This window comes from Monodon monoceros, unplaced genomic scaffold (genome assembly GCF_005190385.1).
Source record: "Monodon monoceros isolate NGI ecotype Baffin Bay Population unplaced genomic scaffold, NGI_Narwhal_1 Super_Scaffold_16, whole genome shotgun sequence".
Taxonomy (NCBI): domain Eukaryota; kingdom Metazoa; phylum Chordata; class Mammalia; order Artiodactyla; family Monodontidae; genus Monodon; species Monodon monoceros.
The window spans coordinates 32,784,762-32,811,442 of record NW_021703772.1 but is presented as its reverse complement, the minus strand read 5'-3'; the positions used below and the strand labels follow the sequence as shown (position 1 = coordinate 32,811,442).

General features: G+C 35.9%; 1 protein-coding gene across 5 annotated transcripts in view; it reads left to right on the top strand.

Annotated features, from left to right (window-relative positions):
* Window positions 1-26,681, top strand: part of CARF (calcium responsive transcription factor) — a 98,650-nt gene that overhangs the window by 9,880 nt on the left and 62,089 nt on the right. For 4 of the 5 annotated variants that reach the window (XM_029224566.1, XM_029224567.1, XM_029224565.1 and 1 more), the window contains exons 3-8: window positions 13,261-13,372; window positions 13,840-14,064; window positions 19,387-19,507; window positions 21,206-21,335; window positions 22,267-22,351; window positions 25,309-25,498. In XM_029224566.1, the coding sequence (XP_029080399.1) occupies window positions 13,304-13,372; window positions 13,840-14,064; window positions 19,387-19,507; window positions 21,206-21,335; window positions 22,267-22,351; window positions 25,309-25,498 (820 nt within the window). In that variant the 5' untranslated portion in view covers window positions 13,261-13,303. Of the gene's footprint in view, window positions 1-13,260; window positions 13,373-13,839; window positions 14,065-19,386; window positions 19,508-19,689; window positions 19,757-21,205; window positions 21,336-22,266; window positions 22,352-25,308; window positions 25,499-26,681 lie in introns of those variants that run through there. The other variant, XM_029224569.1, reaches the window with a different exon arrangement.

Sequence of the window (26,681 nt, the reverse complement as noted above, 5' to 3'; positions counted from 1 at the left end):
TTGCTCTGCAGCATGTCGAATCTTCCTGGACCACGGCTCGAACCCGTGTCCCCTGCGTTGGCAGGCAGATTCTTAACCACTGTGCCACCAGCAAAGTCCGGCACATATGCTTTAATTTCTCTTGTGTAAAAAAATAAATTGGAATGACTGGATCATAATTAGGTTCACGTTTAACTTTTTAGAAAACTGCCAAAGTGATTCTCAAAAGAGAATATACTGTTTACATTACCACCAGGAATACATGAGAGTTCCAGTTGCTCCATATCTTCATAAACATTTGATATAATCAACCTTCTAAATTGTAAATATTCTAATAGGTATATAGATGTATATAATTGTGGTTTTAATTTTCATTTCCCTAATGACTAATGCTGTTTAGCATATTTTCATTGTTTATTTGCTAGCTGCATATCTTTTTTTCTTTCTTTTTTTGGCTGTGCTACATGGCTTGCAAAATCTTAATTCCCCTATCAAGTTCCAAAAAACGTTTATCACCCCAAAATAAAACCTTGTACCCAGTTGGCAGTAGCTCCCTGTTCTCCCCTCCCCCAAGCCTTGGCATCCACCAGTCTACTTTCTGTCTGTATTTTACCCATTTTGGATATGTTTTATAAATGGAACCATACAATATGTGACCATTTGTGTCCAGCTTCTATCACTTAGCATAACTTTTTTGAGGTATATATCAGTACTTCAGTCCTTTTTATGGTGAAATACTATTCCATTTTTTGGATATACCACATTTTATTTATCGATTCATCAGCTGATGAACATGATGAACATTATGGTTGTTCCAGTTTTGGCTATTATGAGTAGTGTTTCTATGAACATTTGTATACAAGTTTATGTTTGAACACCTGTTTTCAGGTGTTTTTATCTGTTTTTTTAAACTTTATTTTTGTAAATTAATTTTTATTGGAGTATAGTTGCTTTACAATGTTGTCTTAGTTTCCACTGTACAGCAAAATGAATCAGCCATACATATATGTATATCCCCTCCCTTTTGGACTTCGTTCCCACTCAGGTCACCACAGTGCATTAAGTAGGGTTCCCTGTGCTATACAGGATGTTCTCATTAGTTACTATTTTATATTTAGTATCAATAGTGTATATGTGTCAATCTCAATCTTCCAATTCCTTCCACCACCACCCCTTCCCCCTTGGTACCCATACATTTGTTCTCTACATCTCAGTTCTTCTGAGTATATACCTACAGTGGAATTGTTTTCATTTGGTAATTCTATGTTTAAATTCTTAAGGAACTGCCAAATTGTTCACAGCACCTGCACCATTTTACTTACCCATCAGCAATGCATAAGGATTCCAGTTTCCCCACATTCTCACCAACCTTTATTTTCTTTTTATTTTGTAAAGAAAATCCTTTACAGTGGATATGAACTAGTATCTCATTGTTGGTTTGATTTGCATTTTCCTAATGACTAATGAACTTGAGCATCTTTACTATGATTGTTGACTATTTGTGTGTTTTCTTTGGAGAAATGTCTATTCAAACCCTTTGCCCATTTTTTAGTAGGTGTTTGGGTTATCTTTAATTAATTAATTAATTAATTTTTTGGCTGTGTTGGGTCTTCGTTGCTGCGCACGGGCTTTCTCTAGTTGCGGCGTGTATGGTCTTCTCATTGTAGTGATTTTTGAAATCTTCTCATTGCGGTGGCCTCTTCTTGCGGAACACAGGCTCTAGGCGCGTGGGCTTCAGTAGTTGTGCCATGCGGGCTCAGTAGTTATGGCTTGCGGGCTCTAGAGCGCAGCCTCAGTAGTTGTGGTGCACGGGCTTAGTTGCTCTGTGACATGTGGGATATTCCCGGACTAGGGATCAAAACCCTGTCCCCTGTGTTGGCAGGCGGATTCTTAACCACTGTGCCACCAAGGAAGTCCCTGGGGTTGTCTTTTTTCTGTTGGGTCGTAAGAGATGTTTGTATATTCTAGACCCTTATCAGATATTTGATTTGCAAATATTTTCTCCCATCTGTGGCTTGTCTTTTCACTCATGTCATGGTATCCTTTGTGCAAAAAGCTTTTATCTTGCTAATGTCCAATTTATCTATTTTTTTCTTTTGACATTTATCCTTCTGGTGTCGTATCTAAATCCAAGGTCATTAAGCTTTATTCTTTTGTTTTCCTCTAAAAATTATATGGTTTTAGCTCTTATTAGGTCTCTGATCCCTTTTTGTTCATTTTTGGTATACAGTTGACCCTTAAACAACATGGATTTGAACTGTGTGGGTCCGTTTATACTTGGACTTTTTTCAGTAAATACATAGTATAGTACTGTACAATCCACAGTTGGTTAAATTCACAGATGCAGAACTGCAGATATGGAGGGCCAACTGTAAAGTTGTACGTGAATTTTCCACTGTGCAGAGAGTTGGTGCCATTAACTCCTGTGCTGTTCAAGGGTCAACCATATATTATGAGGTAGGGGTGCATTTTAATTGTTTTGTATGCGGCTATTCAATTGTCCCTGCACCATTTGTTGAAGAGACTTCATTCCCCATCGAATGCTTTTGGAACCCTTGTTGAAAATTATTTGGTCAGAGTTGTATGAGTTTATTTCTGGACTCTCAATTCTATTTGGTTGATCTACATGTCTATCCTTATGTCAGTACCACATTCTTTCGTACACCTTAGCTTTGTAGTGATTTTTGAAATTGTGAAGAACAAGCTGCTTTCCCTGCATCCTATATGGTTTTTTTGTTTTGTTTTGTTTTTTTGCGGTACGCGGGCCTCTCACTGTTGTGGCCTCTCCCGTTGCGGAGCACAGACTCCGGACGCGCAGGCTCAGCGGCCATGGCTCACGGGCCCAGCCGCTCCGCGGCATGTGGGATCTTCGCGGACCGGGGCACGAACCCCTGTCCCCTGCATCGGCAGGCAGACTCTCAACCACTGCGCCACCAGGGAAGCCCCATCTTATAAGTTTTGATGTATTGTGTTTATCTGTCATCACCCCCTTGAGTTAATTATTTTATTTAGTTCTCCAGTATTTTATTTCTATCATTAAAACACAGATACACAAAATTGTAATAGTATTATTTATACAGACAGTGTTTATTTAGGTTTTTCATAGAGTTATTAATTTATTTGCTTACCATTTTTCTAGCATCTCAGGACTTCCTTCTGGTATCATTTTTATTTTCTACTTCTTTAGGAATTGCTTTTGTGTAAGATCTGTTCATTATAAACTCAGCTTTTTAATCTTAAAAATATCATTCACCCTCTTCTGAAAAAGTAGCTTTAAGCATATACAATTATGTACTGAAAGTTACTTTTTTATTATTCTTGTGACTTCTACGGCCATTGTTGCTATTGAATAGTCTGATGTATATCTAATGTTAATACTCTGTAGGTGATCGTATCTCTCTGGCTGCATTTTCTTCTTATTATTATTTTTAATTTTTTATCATTTTAACGTCTTTATTGGAGTATAATTGCTTTACAATGGTATGTTAGTTTCAGCTTCACAACAAAATGAATCAGTTATATATATACATATGTTCCCATATCCCTTCCCCCTTGCGTCTCCCTCCCTCCCGCCCTCCCTATCCCACCCATCCAGGCGGTCACAAAGCACCGAGCTGATCTCCCTGTGCTATGCAGCTGCTTCCCACTAGCTATCTACCTTACGTTTGGTAGTGTATATATGTCCATGCCTCTCTCTCGCTTTCTCACAGTTTACCCTTCCCCCTCCCCATATCCTCAAGTCCATTCTCTAGTAAGTCTGTGTCTTTATTCCTCTTTCACCCCTAGGTTCTTCATGACATTTTTTTTTCTTAAATTCCATATATATGTGTTAGCATATGGTATTTGTCTCTCTCTTTCTGACTTCACTCTGTATGACAGACTCTAGGTCTATCCACCTCATTACAAATAGCTCAATTTCGTTTCTTTTTATGGCTGAGTAATATTCCATTGTATATATTGCCACATCTTCTTTATCCATTCATCCGATGATGGACACTTAGGTTGTTTCCATCTCCGGGCTATTGTAAATAGAGCTGCAATGAACATTTTGGTACATGACTCTTTTTGAATTATGGTTTTCTCAGGGTATATGCCCAGTAGTGGGATTGCTGGGTCATATGGTAGTTCTATTTGTAGTTTTTTAAGGAACCTCCATACTGTTCTCCACAGTGGCTGTATCAGTTTACATTCCCGCCAACAGTGTAAGAGGGTTCCCTTTTCTCCACACCCTCTCCAGCATTTATTGTTTCTAGATTTTTTGATGATGGCCATTCTGACTGGTGTGAGATGATATCTCATTGTAGTTTTGATTTGCATTTCTCTAATGATTAGTGATGTTGAGCATTCTTTCGTGTTTGTTGGCAGTCTGTATATCTTCTTTGGAGAAATGTCTATTTAGGTCTTCTGCCCATTTTTGGATTGGGTTGTTTGTTTTTTTGTTATTAAGCTGCATGAGCTGCTTATAAATTTTGGAGATTAATCCTTTGTCAGTTGCTTGATTTGCAAATATTTTCTCACATTCTGAGGGTTGTCTTTTGGTCTGGTTTATGGTTTCCTTTGCTGCGCAAAAGCTTTTAAGTTTCATTAGGTCCCATTTGTTTCTTTTTGTTTTTATTTCCATTTCTCTAGGAGGTGGGTCAATAAGGACCTTTCTGTGATTTATGTCATAGAGTGTTCTGCCTATGTTTTCCTCTAAGAGTTTGATAGTTTCTGGCCTTACATTTAGGTCTTTAATCCATTTTGAGCTTATTTTTGTGTATGGTGTTAGAGAGTGATCTAATCTCATACTTTTACATGTAGCTGTCCAGTTTTCCCAGCACCACTTATTGAAGAGGCTGTCCTTTCTCCACTGTACATTCCTGCCTCCTTTATCAAAGATAAGGTGACCATATGTGCGTGGGTTTATCTCTGGGCTTTCTATCCTGTTCCATTGATCTATCTTTCTGTTTTTGTGCCAGTACCATACTGTCTTGATTACTGTATCTCTGTAGTATAGTCTGAAGTCAGGGAGCCTGATTCCTCCAGCTCCGTTTTTCGTTCTCAAGATTGCTTTGGCTATTCGGGGTCTTTTATGTTTCCATACAAATTGTGAAATTTTTTGTTCTAGTTCTGTGAAAAATGCCAGTGGTAGTTTGATAGGGATTGCATTGAATCTGTAGATTGCTTTGGGTAGTAGAGTCATTTTCACAATGTTGATTCTTCCAATCCAAGAACATGGTATATCTCTCCATCTATTTGTATCATCTTTAATTTCTTTCATCAGTGTCTTATAATTTTCTGCATACAGGTCTTTTGTCTCCTTAGGTAGGTTTATTCCTAGATATTTTATTCTTTTTGTTGCAATGGTAAATGGGAGTGTTTTCTTGATTTCGCTTTCATATTTTTCATCCTTAGTGTATAGGAATGCCACAGATTTCTGTGCATTAATTTTGTATCCTGCTACTTTACCAAATTCATTGATTAGCTCTAGTAGTTTTCTGGTAGCATCTTTAGGATTCTCTGTGTATAGTATCATGTCATCTGCAAACAGTGACAGCTTTACTTCTTCTTTTCCTATTTGGATTCCTTTTATTTCCTTTTCTTCTCTGATTGCTGTGGCTAAAACTTCCAAAACTATGTTGAATAAGAGTGGTGAGAGTGGGCAACCTTGTCTTTTTCCTGATCTTAGTGGAAATGCTTTCAGCTTTTCACCACTGAGGACGATGTTGGCTGTGGCTTTGTTATATATGGCCTTTATTATGTTGAGGAAAGTTCCCTCTATGCCTACTTTCTGCAGGGTTTTTATCATAAATGGGTGTTGAATTTTGTCGAAAGCTTTCTCTGCATCGATTGAGATGATCATATGGTTTTTCTCCTTCAATTTGTTAATATGGTGTATCACGTTGATTGATTTGTGTATATTGAAGAATCCTTGCATTCCTGGAATACACCCCACTTGATCATGGTGTATGATCCGTTTAATGTGCTGTTGGATTCTGTTTGCTAGTATTTTGTTGAGGATTTTTGCATCTATGTTCATCAGTGATATTGGCCTGTAGTTTTCTTTCTTTGTGACGTCCTTGTCCGGTTTTGGTATCAGGGTGATGGTGGCCTCGTAGAATGAGTTGGGGAGCGTTCCTCCCTCTGCTATATTTTGGAAGAGTTTGAGAAGCATAGGTGATAGCTCTTCTCTAAATGTTTGATAGAATTCGCCTGTGAAGCCATTTAGTCCTGGGATTTTGTTTGTTGGAAGATTTTTAATCACAGTTTCAATTTCATTGCTTGTGATTGGTCTGTTCATATTTTCTCTTTCTTCCTTATTCAGTCTTGGCAGGTTGTGCCTTTCTAAGAATTTGTCCATTTCTTCCAGGTTGTCCATTTTATTGGCATAGAGTTGCTTGTAGTAATCTCTCATGATCTTTTGTATTTCTGCAGTGTCAGTTGTTACTTCTCCTTTTTCATTTCTATTTCTATTGATTTCAGTCTTCTCCCTTTTTTTCTTAATGAGTCTGTCTAATGGTTTATCAATTTTGTTTATCCTTTCAAAGTACCAGCTTTCAGTTTTATTGATCTTTGCTATCGTTTCCTTCATTTCTTTTTCATTTATTTCTGATCTGATTTTTATGATTTCTTTCGTTCTGCTAACTTTGGGGTTTTTTTGTTCTTCTTTCTCTAATTGCTTTAGGTGCAAGGTTAGGTTGTTTATTCGAGATGTTTCCTGTTTCTTAAGGTAGGATTGTATTTCTATAAACTTCCCTCTTAGAACTGCTTTTGCTGCATCCCATAGATTTTGAGTCATCGTGTCTCCATTGTCATTTGTTTCTAGGTATTTTTTGATTTCCTCTTTGATTTCTTCAGTGATCACTTCGTTATTAAGTAGTGTATTGTTTAGCCTCCATGTGTTTGTATTTTTTACAGATCTTTTCCTGTAATTGATATCTAGTCTCATAGCATTGTGGTCGGAAAAGATACTTGATACAATTTCAGTTTTCTTAAATTTACCAAGGCTTGATTTGTGACCCAGGATATGATCTGTCCTGGAGAATGTTCCATGAGCACTTGAGAAAAATGTGTATTCTGTTGTTTATGGGTGGAATGTCGTATAAATATCAGTTAAGTCCATCTTGTTTAATGTATCATTTAAAGCTTGTGTTTCCTTATTTATTTTCATTTTGGATGATCTGTCCATTGGTGAAAGTGGGGTGTTAAAGTCCCCTACTATGAATGTGTTACTGTTGATTTCCCCTTTTATGGCTGTTAGTATTTGCCTTATGTATTGAGGTGCTCCTATGTTGGGTGCATAAATATTTACAATTGTTATATCTTCTTCTTGGATCGATTCCTTGATCATTATGTAGTGTCCTTCTTTGTCTCTTCTAATAGTCTTTATTTTAAAGTCTATTTTGTCTGATATGAGAATTGCTACTCCAGCTTTCTTTTGGTTTCCATTTGCATGAAATACCTTTTTCCATCCCCTTACTTTCAGTCTGTATGTGTCTCTAGGTCTGAAGTGGGTCTCTTGTAGACAGCAAATATATGCGTCTTGGTTTTGTATCCATTCAGCCAATCTGTGACTTTTGGTGGTAGCATTTAGTCCGTTTACATTTAAGGTAATTATCGATATGTATGTTCCCATTCCCATTTTCTTAGTTGTTGTGGGTTTGTTATTGTAGGTCTTTTCCTTCTCTTGTGTTTCTTGCCTAGAGAAGTTCCTTTAGCAGTTGTTGTAGAACTGGTTTGGTGGTGCTGAACTCTCTCAGCTTTTGCTTGTCTGTAAAGGTTTTAATTTCTCCATCAAATCTGAATGAGATCCTTGCTGGGTAGAGTAATCTTGGTTGCAGGTTTTTCTCCTTCATCACTTTCAATATGTCCTGCCACTCCCTTCTGGCTTGCAGAGTTTCTGCTGAAAGATCAGCTGTTAACCTTATGGGGATTCCCTTGTGTGTTATTTTTCCCTTGCTGCTTTTAATATGTTTTCTTTGTATTTAATTTTTGACAGTTTGATTAATATGTGTCTTGGTGTATTTGTCCTTGTATTTATCCTGTATGGGACTCTCTGTGCTTCCTGGACTTGATTAACTATTTCCTTTCCCATATTAGGGAAGTTTTCAACTATAATCTCTTCAAATATTTTCTCAGTCCCTTTCTTTTTCTCTTCTTCTTCTGGAACCCCTATAATTCGAATGTTGGTGCATTTAATGTTGTCCCAGAGGTCTCTGAGACTGTCCTCAGTTCTTTTCATTCTTTCTTCTTTATTCTGCTGTGCATTAGTTATTTCCACTATTTTATCTTCCAGGTCACTTATCCATTCTTCTGCCTCAGTTATTCTGCTATTGATCCCATCTAGAGTATTTTTCATTTCATTTATTGTGTTCATCATTGTTTGTTTCATGTTTAGTTCTTATAGGTCCTTGTTAAATGTTTCTTGCATTTTGTCTATTCTATTTCCAAGATTTTGGATCATCTTTACTATCATTATTCTGAATTCTTTTTCAGGTAGACTGCCTATTTCCTCTTCATTTGTTAGGTCTGGTGGGTTTTTATCTTGCTCCTTCATCTGCTGTGTGTTTTTCTGTCTTTTCATTTTGCTTATCTTACTGTGTTTGGGGTCTCCTTTTTGCAGGCTGAAGGTTTGTAGTTCCCGTTGTTTTTGGTGTCTGTCCCCAGTGGCTAATGTTGGGTCAGTGGGTTGTGTAGGCTTCCTGGTGGAGGGGACTAGTGCCTGTGTTCTGGTGGGTGAGGCTGGATCTTGTCTTTCTGGTGGGCAGGTCCACGTCTGGTGGTGTGTTTTGGGGTGTCTGTAGACTTATTATGATTTTGGGCAGCCTCTCTGCTAATGGGTGGGGTTGTGTTCCTGCCTTGCTAGTTGTTTGGCATAGGATGTCCAGCACTGTAACTTGCTGGTCGTTGAGTGAAGCTGGCTGCTGGCGTTGAGATGGAGATCTCTGGGAGATTTTTGCCGTTTGATATTATGTGCAGCTCGGAGGCCTCTTGTGGACCAGTGTCCTGAAGTTGACTCTCCCACCTCAGAGGCACAGCACTAACTCCTGGCTGCAGCACCAAGAGCCTTTCATCCACACGGCTCAGAAGAAAAGGGAGAAAAAGTAGAAAGAAAGAATTAGTAGAAGTAGAAAGAAAGAAAGAAGGGAGGGAGGGAGCAAGGAAGGAAGGAGGGAAGGAAGGAAAAAAAGAAAGAAGACAAAGTAAAATAAAATAAAGTAAGATAAAATATAATGAAGTTTTTAAAATAAAAAAATAATTATTAAGAGGAAAAGAAAACAAAAAAACGGATGGATAGAACCCAGAACAAATGGTGGAAGCAAAGCTATACAGACAAAATCTCACACAGAAGCATACACATACACACTCAGAAAAGAGGAAAAGAGGAAAAAATCATAAATCTTGCTCTCAAAGTCCACCTCCTCAATTTGGGATGATTCGTTGTCTAAAGGAGGGAAGGAAGGAAAGAAAGGACGAAGATAAAGTAAAATAAAATAAGGTTATTAAAATAAAAAGTAATTATTAAGAAAAAATACAGGACGGATAGAACCCTCAGACAAATGGTGGAAGCAAAGCTATATAGACAAAATCTCACACAGAAGCATACACATACACACTCACAAAAAGAGTAAAAGGGGAAAAAAATCATAAATCTTGCTCTCAAAGTCCACCTCCTTAATTTGGGATGATTCGTTGTCTATTCATGAATTCCACAGATGCAGGGTACATCAAGTTGATTGTGGAGCTTTAATCCGCTGTTTCTGAGGCTACTGGGAGAGATTTCCCTTTCTCTTCTTTGTTCTCACAGCTCCCAGGGGCTCAGCTTTGGATTTGGCCCCGCCTGTGCGTGTAGGTCGCTGGAGGGCGTCTGTTCTTTGCTCAGACAGGACGGGGTTAAAGGAGCCGTTGAAGGCTCTGGCTCACTCAGGCCAGAGGGAGGTGGGGTGGGGGTGGAGGCGGTAGGGAGGGTCACAGAGTGCAGGGCGAGCCTGCGGCGGCAGAGGCCAGACTGACGTTGCACCAGCCTGAGGCGCGCTGTGTGTTCTCCCGGGGGAGTTGTCCCTGGATCCCGGGACCCTGGCAGTGGCGGGCTGCACAGGCTCCCCGGAAGGGGGGTGTGGATAGTGACCTGTGTTTGCACACAGGCTTCTTGGTCGCGGCAGCAGCGGCCTTAGCGTCTCATGTCTGTCTCTGGGGTCCGCACTCCTAGCCGCGGCTCGCCCCCATCTCTGGAGCTCCTTTAAGCAGCGTTCTTAATCCCCTCTCCTTGCACACCAGGAAACAAAGAGGGAAGAAAAAAGTCTCTTGCCTCTTCAGCAGGTCCACACTTTTCCCCGACTCCCTCTCGGCTAGCTGCGGTGCACTAACGCCCTCCAGGCTGTGTTCACGCTGCCAACCCCAGTCCTCTCCCAGCGCTCCAACTGAAGCCCTGGCTGCATTTTAGATTTTTTCTGTTTTTCTTTAGAATTTTGTACTTTGCTACATTTGGTATGGATTTCTTTTGATTTATCTTGGTACATTTTGTGCTTCCTTTATCTGTAGATTCATGTCTTCAGTTTTGAAAAATGGTCAGCCATTATCTCGTCACATATTGTCTCTTGTCCATTTTTTCTTTTTATTCTTCTGAGACTCCAATTATAGGTATGCTATACTTTCTTCTTCTATTTTCCTAGTTTGAAGTGTGTTCTTTGTATTTTTTAATATTCTGTTTTACTTATGATGCATTCTGGGTAATTTTTATTTATTTATTTATTTATTTATTTTGCGGTATGCGGGCCTCTCACTGTTGTGGCCTCTCCCGTTGCGGAGCACAGGCTCTGGACGCGCTGGTTCAGCGGCCATGGCTTATGGGCCTAGCCGCTCTGCGGCATATGGGATCTTCCTGGGTGGGGGCACGAACCCATGTCCCCTGCATCGGCAGGCGGACTCTCAACCACCGCGCCACCAGGGAAGCCCTGGGTAACTTTTAAAGCCTGTCTTCTAATTTAGTAATTCTTTCTTCTGCCTCTAACTTTCTACTTAATTTATCCATTGACTTTTTAATTTCAGCAATTACATTTTTCATTGCTGAAAGTTCTGTTTGGTTCTCTTTCAAATGAAACTTGATAGTCTCTTGTTGCTTCCTTATTCCTATGACTCATTCTTTTATTTCTTTGAATATTAAATAATTGTTTTATATTCAGTATTACATGGTTCCAGTATTTGAAGTTTTTAGGGTGTGTCTAAATCTGCTGACTCCTTCTTATGGTGGCTTATTTCTTTGTGTTTTTGGCACTCTTTGATTGTAAGCTTATATTTGATTGATCTTAATGTGAAAGGAAACTAAAGTCTTAACTGTGTTTGTGTTCCTCCAAATAATAACTGCATTTGTTCTCACCAGAAGCCAGGGTACATTATTGGCTTACCAGGATCTTTCAGGTTCTTAGTCTTACCTTGGGAGTTTTAAGTTCTCCTCCCCTACCAGCTGTTTATCCAAGCCCATTTCCCAGGCACAGTGTTTATTAGCAGCACTGCCCTTGAAATTTTCCTCTTTGCTTGTGCTCATCACTTAGGTTTTAGATCACAGCTTTTGCTTTTATTTTGGGGAGTGGGGGGTGGGCAGAGTGGGAGAGGGCAGGGAGTGGCCTCTCATTTTTGTTACTTCCTATAGTAGCTCCCAGCCACGAAATATTTTGTTTTAGATCAACTTTCTATTTTTTGTTTTCTAGCAAGAGAGCCTTCTACAGTGTCTAATCTGCTGTATTGCCATTAGTGAAACTTCCTTTCTATTTTTTAAACCCCTTCTATAAAATATTAATCTTAAGTAATATATGTATAGTATAAAAAATTCAAAACAGAACAGAAAGTTATGAACTAAAATTGCTCTTACTTTTATAGCCCTAGAGGTAACTACAGGTTTTTGGAATTTTTGTAATACATGAAATTAGAATACAAGTGATAATTTAAAATCTTTAAGGAGAAGCAGTTTTAAGATACTTTATAGTTGTATATTAAAAATAAGACTGATTTAATAGCATTTACAATTTATATTTGAGTAAAATTATTTATAATATCTTAAAGATATGAAATAGCAAACCTTGCAGATTTTCTGAAATGGTTAATTTTACAAATATATGTTTGGATGCTATCACAGAAAAATAAGTTTTCATTGTATCCAAGTACATATACTAAATAGGTCTTAAATACAGGTATAAATGGAAATTAGGGTTTAGAGTGATGGAATTATTGTGTATCCTGATTGTGATGATGGTTATCTGTGTTAAAATTCATAGAGCTATACATCAAAAAAAGAGTTCAATTAATGCATGTAAATTTAAAAATAAAATTTTAAAGATTTAAAAAAAATAATTTATGCTGTCTTTCGAAAAGTAAAATTATAGGGTTGGGTTCTTAAAAAAGATTCTATGAAGTTTATTTTATATTATAAATTTTTCAGTGATGTTCTTCAGCAGTTTCATTTTGACTTTACTCCAATTTTGAGTCATAAAACATCATTCTTTTTAGATCATACAGAATCCATTAGTCACTATACTATACTAGGCCAGGGTTTCTGAACCTTAGCACCATTGACATCTTTATGTGGGGGCTGTCCTGTACGTTGCAAGGTGTTTAGCAATTCCCCTAACTTCTGCTCATTAGATACCAGTAGCACCCCCTCCAGTTGTGACAACCAAAAAAGTTTCTAAACATTGCCCAGTATCCCCAGGCGATTAGGGGGTGTTGGGGGTATGTGTGGGGGCAAAATCACCACCAGTGGAAAATGACTGTACTAGGCCTAAGTGGCTCAACCTTTTTAGAATACATACTTCTTCATTTTCAAAGCTTGTCATGCTAATATTAAGTGGTATAATTGTATGTTATGGTAAGAGTTGTATGTATATAATCTCCTCCTGTACCAAGAGATCTCTTTTAAAATTATCTAATGCTATGATAGGGCACACCTCATAAAATTAAAAGCTGTTATTTAGATTACATCTGTGTAAAATGAGAATTTTAGAAGAATTTGAAAGGGTGTAACAACAGTACCTGTCACATAGCAGCAACCTTAATAAACCAGTACATGAGTGCAATTAAGGATAGGGTGAGGAAACTACATAACACTAATTTTTGCTCTGTCTTGAATTTATTCTGGTGCCTTTGCAAATTATTTAACAAGAATGTTCGTTTTATTGATCTTATAGGGTATAAATGATTTAACCTAAATTGTATAGGGTAACACAGTAGGGGAGATGAGAAATTTAAGACAAACATTCTATTAAAATGTTAAGTGCTTTAGTTGATCAGATATTTAAAATATTTCAGGTATTAAATAATAGAAGAAAATGGAATTGGATATGATACCAGCATGGAACAGTCTGTTGATTCATTAAGAGTCAACCATAATGATTCCGAAGAGTCAAAAACCGATTCTCAGGTATTTGAAGTAGGGATTCAACTGGGAACTTTTTTCCATTTAAAGGGAAAGCGGCATGCAATTGGATTTTTTATATTTAAGGAATAGTGTTATATTTAATGTATTCAAGAATTTTAACATTTAATTTTTAATAATTCTATCATATTTAATTTTATAATATATAGCTTTAGTGTATTTGTGAAAGTTTATATGTAAAGAAAAATCTGCATATTGAATTATAAATATTTCATCATTTCACATTGTATTCCTGTGGATTATTTGAAATAAAATATAATAAAAATCAACAGTTTCACTTAAGAACTTCTGTCTATATCAGTCTGTGAATTGATAACCCTTGCAAAAAGTAAAGTGAATAATTAACTGAAAAATGAATGTGTCTCCATCTTTTATTAAAAACATTCTATTTTTTAAAAATTGTAACTTATTTTACAAACACTCAAGTGATTTTTTTTTTTTCTTTGCAAAAGCATCTAAGCTGTATGGACTCCAGTGAGCCTTCTTTTGGACAAGATGGTTCCCCTAGAGTTTTACCCATTACTACTGCAGTGGATAATTCACTCACATCACAGAATATACCAGGGCCCCTGACTCAGACACAGACTCTTTCTGCAGAGCAATTCCACCTAGTGGACCAAAATGGGCAACCTATTCAATATGAGCTTCAGTCATTGGGGGATTCTAATGAGCAAATGGTGAGTACGTTTTTAAAATAACCAGTTTTCTGCTATTTAGCAAAATGTATTAGTCTTACTAGATGACCTTAATTTCTTGACATTATTGCTTTACATTGCTTTGAAAATACTGTTTCCATGACATTCATTTTTAAGTTATATAAGGATTTTAAAAGATTTCCTTTCAGGACTACAGAGTACTTCAAACCAGTACGTCCCAGCTACTATGTCTAGGCAAACTGGCACTTTGAGATCCGTTGGAAATGTAACATAATCTGTCACTAGTGCTAAAGTCCCAGAGCTTACATATAACTTACATTTATTTTTTGTATATACATTTGACTGAACTCAGTGTTGTTTGCTGTATCAACATCTCAGTTACTGATTTGTGTGCCACATGCTGGTATGCTTTCTTGAAGAAAAAGAAAGCAATGGAAGTACCAGTGGAAAATGGAATTTAGACATACCCTTACTGATCTTTGTAAGTGGATATGTAGGTGTCATGTGAATAACAATGCATAAAGTTGACAGTGCTGCTTTAAACTGTTAGCCAAAAATATGTACGACCAAGTTCACAGTTGAATAGATGTGGTGATAGATGGTTTTGATTCAAATAAAATTAATGAGAAAAAGTTCTAAATTGCTCTCTGACTAATAATATATTTATATCAGTAATAATATGAAGAATAATGTATCTCTTTGTTTGCCTGTATTTTCCAAATTTTCTACACCAAATTTTAATTCAATAATAAAAATTATTTTTAAAATCATAACTTCAATTATAAATTATACTTAAGTAGGCAACCATTTAACCCAAAATTCTTGTTTTTGTTTCTAGTCTAGAGCATTCTAGAGTTAATCTATGTCCTTTTGCTCCCTTATAATTCAGCTAAATTTTGGCATTGAGAGTAATTGGTTGAGAGGTGGCTAACTGTAGACAACTTTTTTGTGTGTATGTTCAGGCTCAACATATTTCTGGGCTTCAGGACTGAAATGCAAAGTTAGGGTAAGCTTCTGTAATCATACTGCATCACCAGCAGAGGTTAATATGCAACAAATAATCTAGATGTGAACCAATACATTTTAATATTTCATGTTCAAAATGAAATACTTCTGTAATTTCCCCTCTTATTTGACATTTATTCTAGTTTCTATCAGAACATTTAGAAAGTCTGTGTGTTCTAATGGAAGGATAAAAGAGTCTAAATGTATGAAGGGTTATCATTTTACACATGGTACCTTTCCTAAAAAGCATGTTAAAGTTACTTGTCTGGGTCTGAAAAAAGTTCGAGTTCCCATTCTCTTTGTAATTGTATTAAACATTCTATCTGAAGTGATTATAAAGGTGATTTTACATTGTTTGCGGTAGGAGATGATACAGAGGGTTGCTTGAAGTTGTGAAATAGGAAACATGTGGCATGAGCATGAAAATAAATGTAAGGAACGTGGAGTGTTAGAAGCTGTCTTCTCCAAAGAACCAAAGATCAGAAGGTGGTGATATTCTGGGAAACTTAGTGGAGATTTTTTGTTTTTATTGTTTATTTTAATAGACTTTAATTTTAAGAGCAGTTTTAGGTTCACAGCAAAATGAGAAGAAAATACAGAGAGTTTCCATATACCCCCAGCCTCCATATATGCATAGTCTTCCCATTATCAAAGTCTCCACCAAGTGGAGCTTTTTGTAAAAAATGACTTTTTTGTTTGTTTGTTTTGAAGTATGATTTTTTTCACATAGAAGCTTTCACGGAACTAGTAAAGATTCTGTAGTGGGTAAATCTGCAGTGGATGAGAGGAGGTTTTGGAGTGAAGCAGGGGTGATATTTTTCATTTACTAGAAATATTGTACACAAAGCGCCCAGTAAATATAAAACTACTCATTAGCCAAGATTTTCTGGTGATTTTCATGGTCGGCCTCAAAGAAAATGTATTGCAGCAGATGACTCTTCAAAACTATGTTTATTTTCATAGCAAAGATTAAAGATAATCACTTTTTTTGGTAATAGAAAAAGTAGTATTATCATCACCATTGTCAAATTATATGAATTAAAAATAGGTTTTTAGGTAACAGGTGGAATAAGCTAAGGAAACAGAAAATGGAGGAGATGCTTTTCCACTGTGCTTGGGAAACAGTTTCAAAATTAAGGGGATATTCCACAGATCAGTCTTAATTATGAAATTTTCATATGATTGAATAAATTATAACTTTATTATATGTGTTTTATTTGGATTTAAAAATAACCACAGCACTCTTATTTTCTAAGAATGAATGAAAAATTTTCACACATATTTAATCTCATTTACAGGGAGTAAAGAATTAACAACAGTATTATTACTATTGCCTTTTGAAGTCCAGTAGGGTTTTCGTATTGTTTTATTTTTGTCTTTTTTTAGGTTAAGTAACATCATCAGATATTGGGGGACAGTACAAAGTAGTGGTTAAAAGGAGTCAGACTGCTTGGGTTTGAATTTCAGCTCAGGACTATATAGCTCTGAGTTACCTTGAATGAGTTTTGTAACCACTGTGTTGCAATTTCCGCATGTATAAAATGTATATACTTCGTATACATGTAATGAAGATTAAATAACGTAATATTGGGTTGGCCAAAAAGTGCCTTTGGTTTTTAAGTAAAACTAAAAGACACATTTTTCATTTTCACCAAGAACTTTACTGAACAATGTATTCACCCTTTTGTTCCACTACTTTCTGCCATTTTTCAGGCAACTTCATAATTCCATCTTCCCAAAACTTTTTATCTTTTTGAGCAAAGAACTCTTGCAGGTGCCTTTTACAGTCTTCCAGGGAATTGAAATTTTTTCCATTAAGAGAATTTTGTAAAGATCTAAATAAATGGAAATCCGAAGGTGCAATGTCTGGTGAATATGGTGGATGAATCAGCACTTCCCAGCTAAGCTGTAACAGTTTTTACCTGGTCATCAAAGAAACATGCGGCCTTGCGTTATCCTGATGGAAGATTATGCATTTTCTGTTGACTAATTCCGGACGCTTTTCGTCGGGTGCTGCTTTCAGTTGGTCTAACTGGGAGCAGTACTTGTTGGAATTAATCATTTGGTTTTCCAGAAGGAGCTCATAATAGAGGACTCCCTTCCAATCCCACCATATACACAACCTCACCTTCTTTGGATGAAGACCGGCCTTTGGTGTAGTTGGTGGTGGTTCATTTCACTTGCCCCACAATCTCTTCTGTTCCACATTATTGTACAGTATCCACTTTTCATTGCCTGTCACAATTTGTTTTAAAAATGGAACGTTTTCATTACGTTTAAGTAGAGAATCGCATGTGGGAATACGGTCAGGAAGGGTTTTTTTGCTTAATTTATGTGGAACCCAAACATCAAAGCGATTCACATAACCAAGCTGGCGCAAATGATTTTCAGCGCTTGATTTGGATATTATGAGTATGTCGGGTATCTCCTGCGTGGTATAACGTTGATTGTTCTCAATGTCTCGATTTGATTGCTATCATCTTCAACTGGTCTGCCTGACCGTGGAGCATCATCCAGCGAGAAATCTCCAGCACGAAACTTCGCAAACCACTTTTGACACATTCAGTCAGACACAGCCAGTCAGACACAGCGCCTTCTCCATGCCACTGCACAAATCTTTTTTTGCGTTTCAGTTGCATTTTTACCTTTCTTGAAATAATAAAGTGCATAATATGCCAAAAATGTTGGTTTTTTTCCTTCCATTTTTAGTATTAAAATGACTACACAAAAATTCACCAATTTTGGGACTTCCCTGGCAGCGCAGCGGTTAAGACTCCGAGATTCCATTGCAGGGGGTCCGGGTTCCATCCCTGGTCAGGGAACTAGATCCTACATGCACGAAGCAACTAAGAGTTCACATTCTGCAACTAAGGAGCCCACTGGCCGCAATTGAGGAGCGCACGTGCTGCAACTAAGGAGCCCACCTGCAGCAACTAGAACCCGGCGCAACCAAAAAAAAAAAAATTATGATGCCAATAAACATCTATAAAAAAATTCACCAATTTTGATCAGTCTTTTTTTAAATGCACACTGATATGACAACTGTCACATAAAATCTAACAAAATTGTTTTGAATGAAGTTAAAGTCAACTAAGTGCTACTAGAGCCATCTTACAGAAAAAACCAAACGAACCTTTTGGCCAACCCAATGCATGTAAGGTCCTGCTGCTTAGTATGAACTCCACAAATGAAAAGGAATTACCATCCTCAGAGTTTACAGTTGATTTTCATGCTGAAGTAATAAGAGGTATAAGAGATATGGCAAGATATTTTTATCTCAAGAAACTTGACAAACACTGAGGGAAGGAAAAAATTTCTACTCTTAATTTCTGGGAAATGTTTATGATTATATTGAAAGCTTTGTTTTGTTGAGGTTTAAGGGTGGTTTTTTTTTTTCCAAATTTAAAGTTTTTCAAATGACCCTCTCTAAAAGTGATGCCGTCTCTATCAGGCCATCAGCAAAGTTTTCATGTTTTACATAGCAAAAGGGAAGTTTGAGAAAGTGGGTTGGAATGATTAAGGACAGTTATTTGCCCTAGGGAAAACTGAGGACAGGGGATTTCAGGTAAAACAGTAAAACTGTTAGTAGAAGAGTAGTTTTTAGGTAATAAAGTTTATAAGGTATCCAGAAAGTCTGGAAATATAGGATAAACTTAATTTTAAATAATATATTATATTTTTAAATGATAGGCTCAAAATGTTTTTCTTCAACTTTAGACGCTTTCTTAGTTGACATTCCTCTAAATTTGAGGCAAGGAGTTCATTTGTTAAACTGAAAAAAACAAACAAAAACACCAAAGGAAATAATAAATATACAATTCCCCTATGTTTTCAGACTTTTGGGTCACTCTGTAGTATTTCTTATAGACCAAGACAGGATATATAAAAATGCAGAGATATAAAAATAAATCCTGTTTAATTAGACATCTAAGTTACTGTTTTTAAATGAAAATGACTTAAAATATGAGACCAGTGATTATCACACAAATAGGTCAAACGTGTGGATAATACAATAAGTAGAAAAAAGTAGTGTAGTCAGAGACCTACTTGTTCAGGTTACTAAGTAATTAGACCTCACGTCCATGTAATGATTAAGATCATAGGTGGTTAAGATCATAGGACATAGGATCAAACTGCCTGTTTTGAATCCTAGCTTTACCACTTATCAATTGTGAGACTTTGGGAAAAAATTTTTAGGTACCTCAGTGTTTTCATCTATAAAGTGAAGAAAATGATAGCATCTGCTGTAGAGATAGGCATGTCTACTAATTTTTTAAGTAATGATTCTTTTGAATCATTGTAGACTTATGCATTTGATTTTTTTAAAATGTCTCCAAGATGATTGTTGCCAGCCCATCAGAAAATGGACAGGTGCTGCGTGTAATTCCATCTACCCAGACAGGAACAACACAAGTGATTGTACCTCAGGGGCAGCTTGTGGATGTGAATAGTCCTCAGGGTGAGTAATCATGGGATATAGGGGATTTAAGAACGTTTTAAAGAACAAACGTATATTCAGAAAATCATCTCATGAAAGTCAGTGCTAAAATTGATCTCTTTGGGTAAGATTGTGAACTGAATGATTAGAAAAAGTTTCTTAGCCCAAATAAATTTCAAGTTCATTTTTCAACTCCTGTCTAGGTTAGCTGTCTATTTCATTTTGGAATTCTATGAAGCTGGTTGACTCTTGCTTCCTCCCAAATGACCAGTGAGCATAAAATAAATTCTTCTTAATTTTAATAACAGTAGTAATGACAGCAACAATAACAAGAATATGGTGCTAATAGCTACTGGAGAAATTTTTATTTTATATTTTTATCAATGTTGTTAGACATGTGACACTTTTTTTTTTAAACTATTCTTCTCATCCTCTTTGCTTTTTTCCTCTTTGTTCCTTCAGATTCAGAAAGAATCATACTCCTCATTTTTTTTATAAATTTATTTATTTAATTAATTTATTTTTTGGCTGCATCGGGTCTTCGTTGCTGTGCATGGGCTTTCTCTAGTTGTGGCGAGCGGGGGCTGCTCTTTGTTGTGGTGTGCGGGCTTCTCATTGCAGTGGCTTCTCTTGTTGTGGAACATGGGCTCTAGGCTTGTGGGCTCAGTAGTTGTGGCTCATGGGCTCTAGAGCACAGGCTTAGTTGCTCTGCGGCATGTGGGATCTTCCTGGACCAGGGTTCGAACCCATGTCCCCTGCATTGGCAGGCGGATTCTTAACCTCTGCACCAGCAGGGAAGTCCGTATTTATTTATTTTTTATTTTTGTACGCGTTGGGTCTTTGTTGCTGCATGTGGGCTTTCTCTAATTGCAGCGAGCGGGGGCTACTCTTCGTTGTGGTGTGCGGGCTTCTCATTGCGGTGGCTTCTTTTGTTGCAGAGCATAGGCTCTAGGCGTGCGGGCTTCAGTAGTTGTGGCCTGTGGGCTCAGTACTTGTGGCTCATGGGCTCTAGAGTGCAGGCTCAGTAGTTGTGGCACATGGGCTTAGTTGTTCCATGGCATGTGGGATCTTCCTGGACCAGGGCTCGTACCCGTGTCCCCTGCATTGGCAGGCAGATTCTTAACCACTGCACCACCAGGGAAGTCCCCCTATTTCTTTTTATTTTATTCTTTTTCTACCTATTTGATATTATCCCTATTCGTTCTTTTCCTTTTTCTTCCCTTCCTTTTCCATCTATTTGAATCTCTTTTCTAACATCATAGCTACACTGTTGTCATTTTTTCATAGATAATGGTTTAGGGCAAATAATTCTTACTTTAGTGTTATGATTCTTTGTCTTTGATAATAGTTGTTACAACTTAAGGAAAAGAAAACATAGTTTGCAGAAAACATTACAAACATGGTATAGAAACTAAAAGAATTAGTCTTACATTTTCCTATTATATTGTGATACTATTAATATAACAATTACTTCTACCACTTTTATATCCTAGCTGTTCAATATAAGTTCCAAAACTTAGTTACAAAACTTTAGTAGTCAGTATTACAGTTTAAAAGTAAACAAGTTTATCAGAGAAATTCTCAATAAAGTATAAGTTTTATTATCTTTAGCTTCAGAGTATATCTTTCCTATTTCAAATGTATTAGTTCCAGTTCATTACATTCTCATGGTCTTATTCAAGATATTGATGTTGCTTTGTTCTTGTTCTTATTGTTAAGATGTCTCTGAAGAGAAACCCAGTGACAGAAACTTACCAGCTGTAAGAGTGGATTCTCTAGCAGACAATAACAGTAGTTACATTCTTCATCCACATGCATCCCTCACATTGCCCAAAAAGACAGTGACCAGGTGAGTCAATGAGAAAGAGGAGCTCATCTTTGAACATCACCATGGAAATCTCTTTTTACATTATCACATTTAAAGCTGGCTGACTATAGAAAAGATCAGAAATTCAGAAAATAGAATAAACCATCATCAAATACATCCTTAATCATTTTAATAACATCTTGGCAATAAGGGAGCTACTTTAGAATCTATAAAAGGCCAGCGTGCTACTTTTCCTCAGTGACATTTGCCTGTTATCTTTTGAAGCAATCTGTAAACATCTGGCACTAATACAGTTTTTTAAAAAAAGAAGTATCCATTCTAGGTCCTATAATTTTTAATAGTTCATCACATTTTTATGCATTTAATTCCTCTGTGGTAAAGTGTTTAAAATGTTTTTTGTTAATGTCTATTTCAGCTTTTATTTTTGCCTAAAAATAACACTGTTTATAATAATTTAGGGAAATACAGACATGGGTTTTGTATTACTTATATTTTAATTGTTCTATGAAAATATTTTAAAGGTAACATAATATTTGTGACATTTAACTTTAGAACTTGACATAATATCTTGTTACTGTTAATAAGTCACCTGAAGATGGTTTATTCACTCATTTTTGTTAAATGAAAAATAATTATGTGAGAATACAAAATAAGCTCTGAGAAAGATATATAAAACGCTTGAATTTGTTGAAACTACAGGTATTTGGAAGAACAAAGTTAGACTTTTGCTTTAGCAATTGATAAAATAGTAATGATTAAAAAAAGCATAATTACATCCATCAGACCGATCTGTCATTATTATTACAATTTCTAATTGATGATCTCAGTATTGTCTTTGACTGGCTAAGAGGATAAAGCAACTGAATGCTGTGTGTGTGTGTGTATGTGTGTGTGTGTGTGTGTGTGTGTGTGTAACTTGTAATATATATTTATATATGCCCCCCCATCCCAGAATACTTGAAGAACCCTTTTTGGCTCCACTCCAGCCACTTTCTTCTAACACACCTATATGGGCCTGTCGTCTTAGGAGCTGTGAGGTGAGTTAAAAAATAATCCTTATGTAGATTCACTTAGTTGATTATAACTACAATTCATCCCAAAATGTCCACTTTTGAGTACAACTAATAGAAGCTGTATATGTAATATTTTGTTCATGTTTGTGCTAACTCTTTTATTCCTTAGAGCTTGTAAGCTCTGTTAAAGCAGAGATCTTATAAATCCCTTCATACTTCACTGTCATTTCGTTTCTTCTCTTACAACTCTTTTCCCTTCCATAAAACTTCACTATCATGTTTCTCTACTTTTTATCCTTTAATCATTCCTTCTCTTTCTTTGCTTGGCATTTATTTCTTTTCATATTCTCAGCAGAAATTCTTCAAGAGTCACCATTTGACCTTGTCTTATTTCTCTACATTTTATCCCTTGTAGAGCTTAACAGCTTTGTTGACTTTCAATTCTCAGTTTTATAAAAATGATTCCCAAATCTCTATCACCAGTTCTTTAATTCTGCCCTTGCTTTTGTCCCAGATCTCTAGCTACTTACTTGAAGCTTTACTTAGATTTCACCTCAAATTCACCATATCTAAAGAGAAATTATCTGCCATACCACAACTAGCTCTACTTCCTAAATTCCTTGTCTGTGTAATAACAAATACCATCTCCTTAGATACAAAGTTTTAGACTAATTTCTTCCTTTCCCATATTCAGATAGTCACCTGATTCTTTTAGTTTTTTTCTTTAAAGTGGTTTAAAGGGAGCTTTTCCCACAAACCTTTGTTATCTTGAACTCAATTATGGTAACAGCCTTGCCATTAATCTCTTTGACTTTTCCATTTCTAGTCCTTACTGTATAGTTTTCTAAAACTACTTATCTTTAAATATTACTTTCATTGTCTTTTCTCACTGCCCAATAAGCTCAGTGTTATTTTTCCACATCATTTAGCCACTTGTTACTAGCTTTCAAGGTCTTCTATAATCAGGTATCACCTTATCTTATCCTTTTTTATTTCCTGCTTTTCTCCAATTCATCTTTCATTCATGTTAGCCAAGTATTCCTACTTGGTACACACACTTCAGAATGTTCCTTTATCTCCTCCTTCACTTGTTTTTATTTCCATTTCGTAATATGTTATTTTTTCTACTACTTACCTTTCTAACTACTATTCTTCAAATCGCAATGCAAGTCCTATATGTCTTTTCTGTAAAAGTCTAATGATTACTTTATCTTTTACCTATTTATCTCTTAAAATTTTATTTATGTATTTATTTGGTTGTGCCGGCTCTTAGTTGCGGCAGGCAGGCTCCTTAGTTGCAGCTCACGGGCTCCTTAGTTGTGACATGCGAACTCTTAGTTGCAGCATGCATGTGGGATATAGTTCCCTAACCAGGGATCAAACCTGGGGCCCCCTGCATTGGGAGCGCGGAGTCTTATCCACTGCGCCACTGGGGAAGTCCTTATTTATCTCTTAAAATTCTTTGATAATTATTACCATTACCATTCTTAATTATTTGCTAGCTTGGGTTGTTCACTATTATATACCATTTAGACTATACACTTTTTGAGGAAAAGGACCATGCACTTCTACATATAAACCATACATGGTAATGAGTATTTAATTATTAAAATGCTTCATTGTTTTAAACAAATCTTAAAATATGGCAAGGAAAAACATTACTTGAGTTTTAATATTTTGAGAAAATTTCTAATCATGAAGTCTAATGATGTATTACATTTGTTAGGACATTATCACTGTTGTTGCTTTTCTAAGTGTTATGTACGTATGTATGTATAGACAGTAAGATTTTTTTTCCCTTCACACTTTTTGTTAGTCATAGTTTTTCACTGGTTTCCCAAAGGTACTATTCTTGTCATTTGATGAGGGTTTTTAACATCATTATTATAAACTTCATGAAATGCTATGGACATTAAAGCATTAGCAATTATGTGGCGAAATTACTTCATTTTACACCATGGTACATTGTGTAGCTAATCTAACATCATATATCTTGTAAGAAATTAGTTAAAACTGTCCAGCAGCCTGAATTATCTCAAAGATTGAAGGATTCTTTTTCTCCAAGCTATATCAACAGTGAAAAACATTTTTGGTTAATGGCTGAAGAAGTATTTTCTGCATTTTGCTTAAAAATATTGCTTAGTAGTCCTTTTTACTTTTTGAATTTCCATTTAAAGGTGTTTTTCTTATAGGCATTTTTTAGATTTGACCAAAATCTGTTAGTTGGACAAATTTCAATACTGCATTAAACTTTTATCTCCTGATATGGGTCTGACTGCATTGTACTAATTCCGAATTTTTCCTTTCATTAACAACATTATATGCTGTATTCATTTTATTTGTAAAAACATGCTATAGCTAGAGTTAATGTTCCTACTTTTATTTGTAGGGATATTTTGATGAGGAAATATCTAGGCTAGAAGAAAATTCATAAGCATAGGCATTTTCGTTATTTTTAGGGGAAATTGTAGATAATGTATTGTTTGGAATCAGAATATCTCTTTTTATTATGGCTCAAAGTATACCTACAACAGTATGTTGATACCTTCCTTTTGTTAAATGTATTCTTGCCAGGTGAAATGTTTAGTCTAATTAGGAGGAAAAAGATCTCTATTCTACATCTCTGCTCTTATTCCCTATAAGGGAGAAACATACATGGAATCAATTCTAGGTCTAAATGCATTTCAGTTTAAGAGATCACAGTTAAAAAATTTCTCTGGGTATAGAAAAAGCTTTTCTTCTAGTTGAGGGATACTCACAAGGTTGTAGATAGATAATATCAATTTATTTACATGATTTGTTTATACCTTGCCTTATTTCAGGAAGAATTTAAGACAGCTTACAAAAATACTTAAAAATGTATTAGCAAGGTGGAAGTTAAAAGTGGGAGGTAAAGAATAAAGAACAAGAATGGAACCATAAAATGGAAGTAAGAAATGTATATCTGAATAAGTGATATGTGTGTGAATTTCTACATGCAGAAAATTGGAGATTCATACCGTGGCTACTGTGTAAGTGAGACTGAATTAGAAAGTGTCCTAACATTTCACAAGCAGCAAACACAGAGTGTTTGGGGGACCCGCCAATCTCCAAGCCCAGCCAAGCCAGCTACACGCTTGATGTGGAAATCCCAGTATGTCCCATATGATGGAATCCCATTTGTCAATGCAGGTACTTTTTTAAAGATTTATTTTAAGAAGTTCAGCAGCAGCCATGATCTTTTGTGAAAATGTGGTTTTCCTAAGGTGATAACATTTTCATTTTGGTAGATGACAACTGACTGTTAATTGGTGAAAATGCATATTAAACTAAAAAGAAAACTTACAGTAAATATAACCAATTATTTAAGTTGTAAAATTGTATTTTAGTATATTAGGGTAAATAAATAATACTTCATACTGAAAAATAGAAAGTAAAAAATATTTAAATTCCGGGTAGACCTATTTAATAAAAATCAAACCATAGAGCAGTTTTATTATTTTAAATATGTATAGCTGGTTGGTTTTCTTTTTTTTTTCCATCCAATCCTGATAGTCTCTCCTTCTCTCTTGATTTGTCTTTTGGGAAAAAAATCGGTGTCCATTTTATATAGTGTATAACTCAGGAGTTACTGTATAGAACTGGTATACACTCTGGAGTTATTATATAGAATTCTAATATTAGGGTTCTCAAGTATCAGGTATGTTACATACAGCATTCTCAAACACTGGGCTAGTGTTTACTAAAGCAGTAGAGTTTCAGACAATTTCCAGAGAGTCACCCTAGGACTAGTCAGACCCCAAAGAACCTAAGAATAAGTGATTTATTTGAGAAATATGGGGGCATTGATTTAACTAGAAGAGTTGCAGCCTCATCCTGGACCTCTGAGGGTAAAGAGAACTACTTAGAGGAAGCTGAGATAAATGTAACCCCTTCTGCCCAGGTTTTATTCTCCTCCCCAGTTTAAATCCCTTCTTAACTCCCCTCAGGCAGCTACTACATGAATTTGGTGTGTATTTTTATACTTTATCATACATGTTTGTATTTATAATAATATATTTTATTGTTTTGAACATTTTAAAGTATATGTAAGTAATAAACTATAGATATTCTTAGGTAAACTTTTCACTCATTCTTATTTTTGAAATCTATCCATATTGATAACTATAAATTCTAGTTAACCCAATTTAATTATTATATAATTTATCATTATATAATAATCTATTACTTAAATTTGGTCATTCCAGTGTATGACCAAACTGCAGTTATTTTTCTACTAATGATCATTTAGGTTGTTTCCAATTTTTCAATATTACAAAGAATTCTATGGTCTAACCTCCATGATACATGTTTTCTGTTGGAAAGTTGTAAGTAG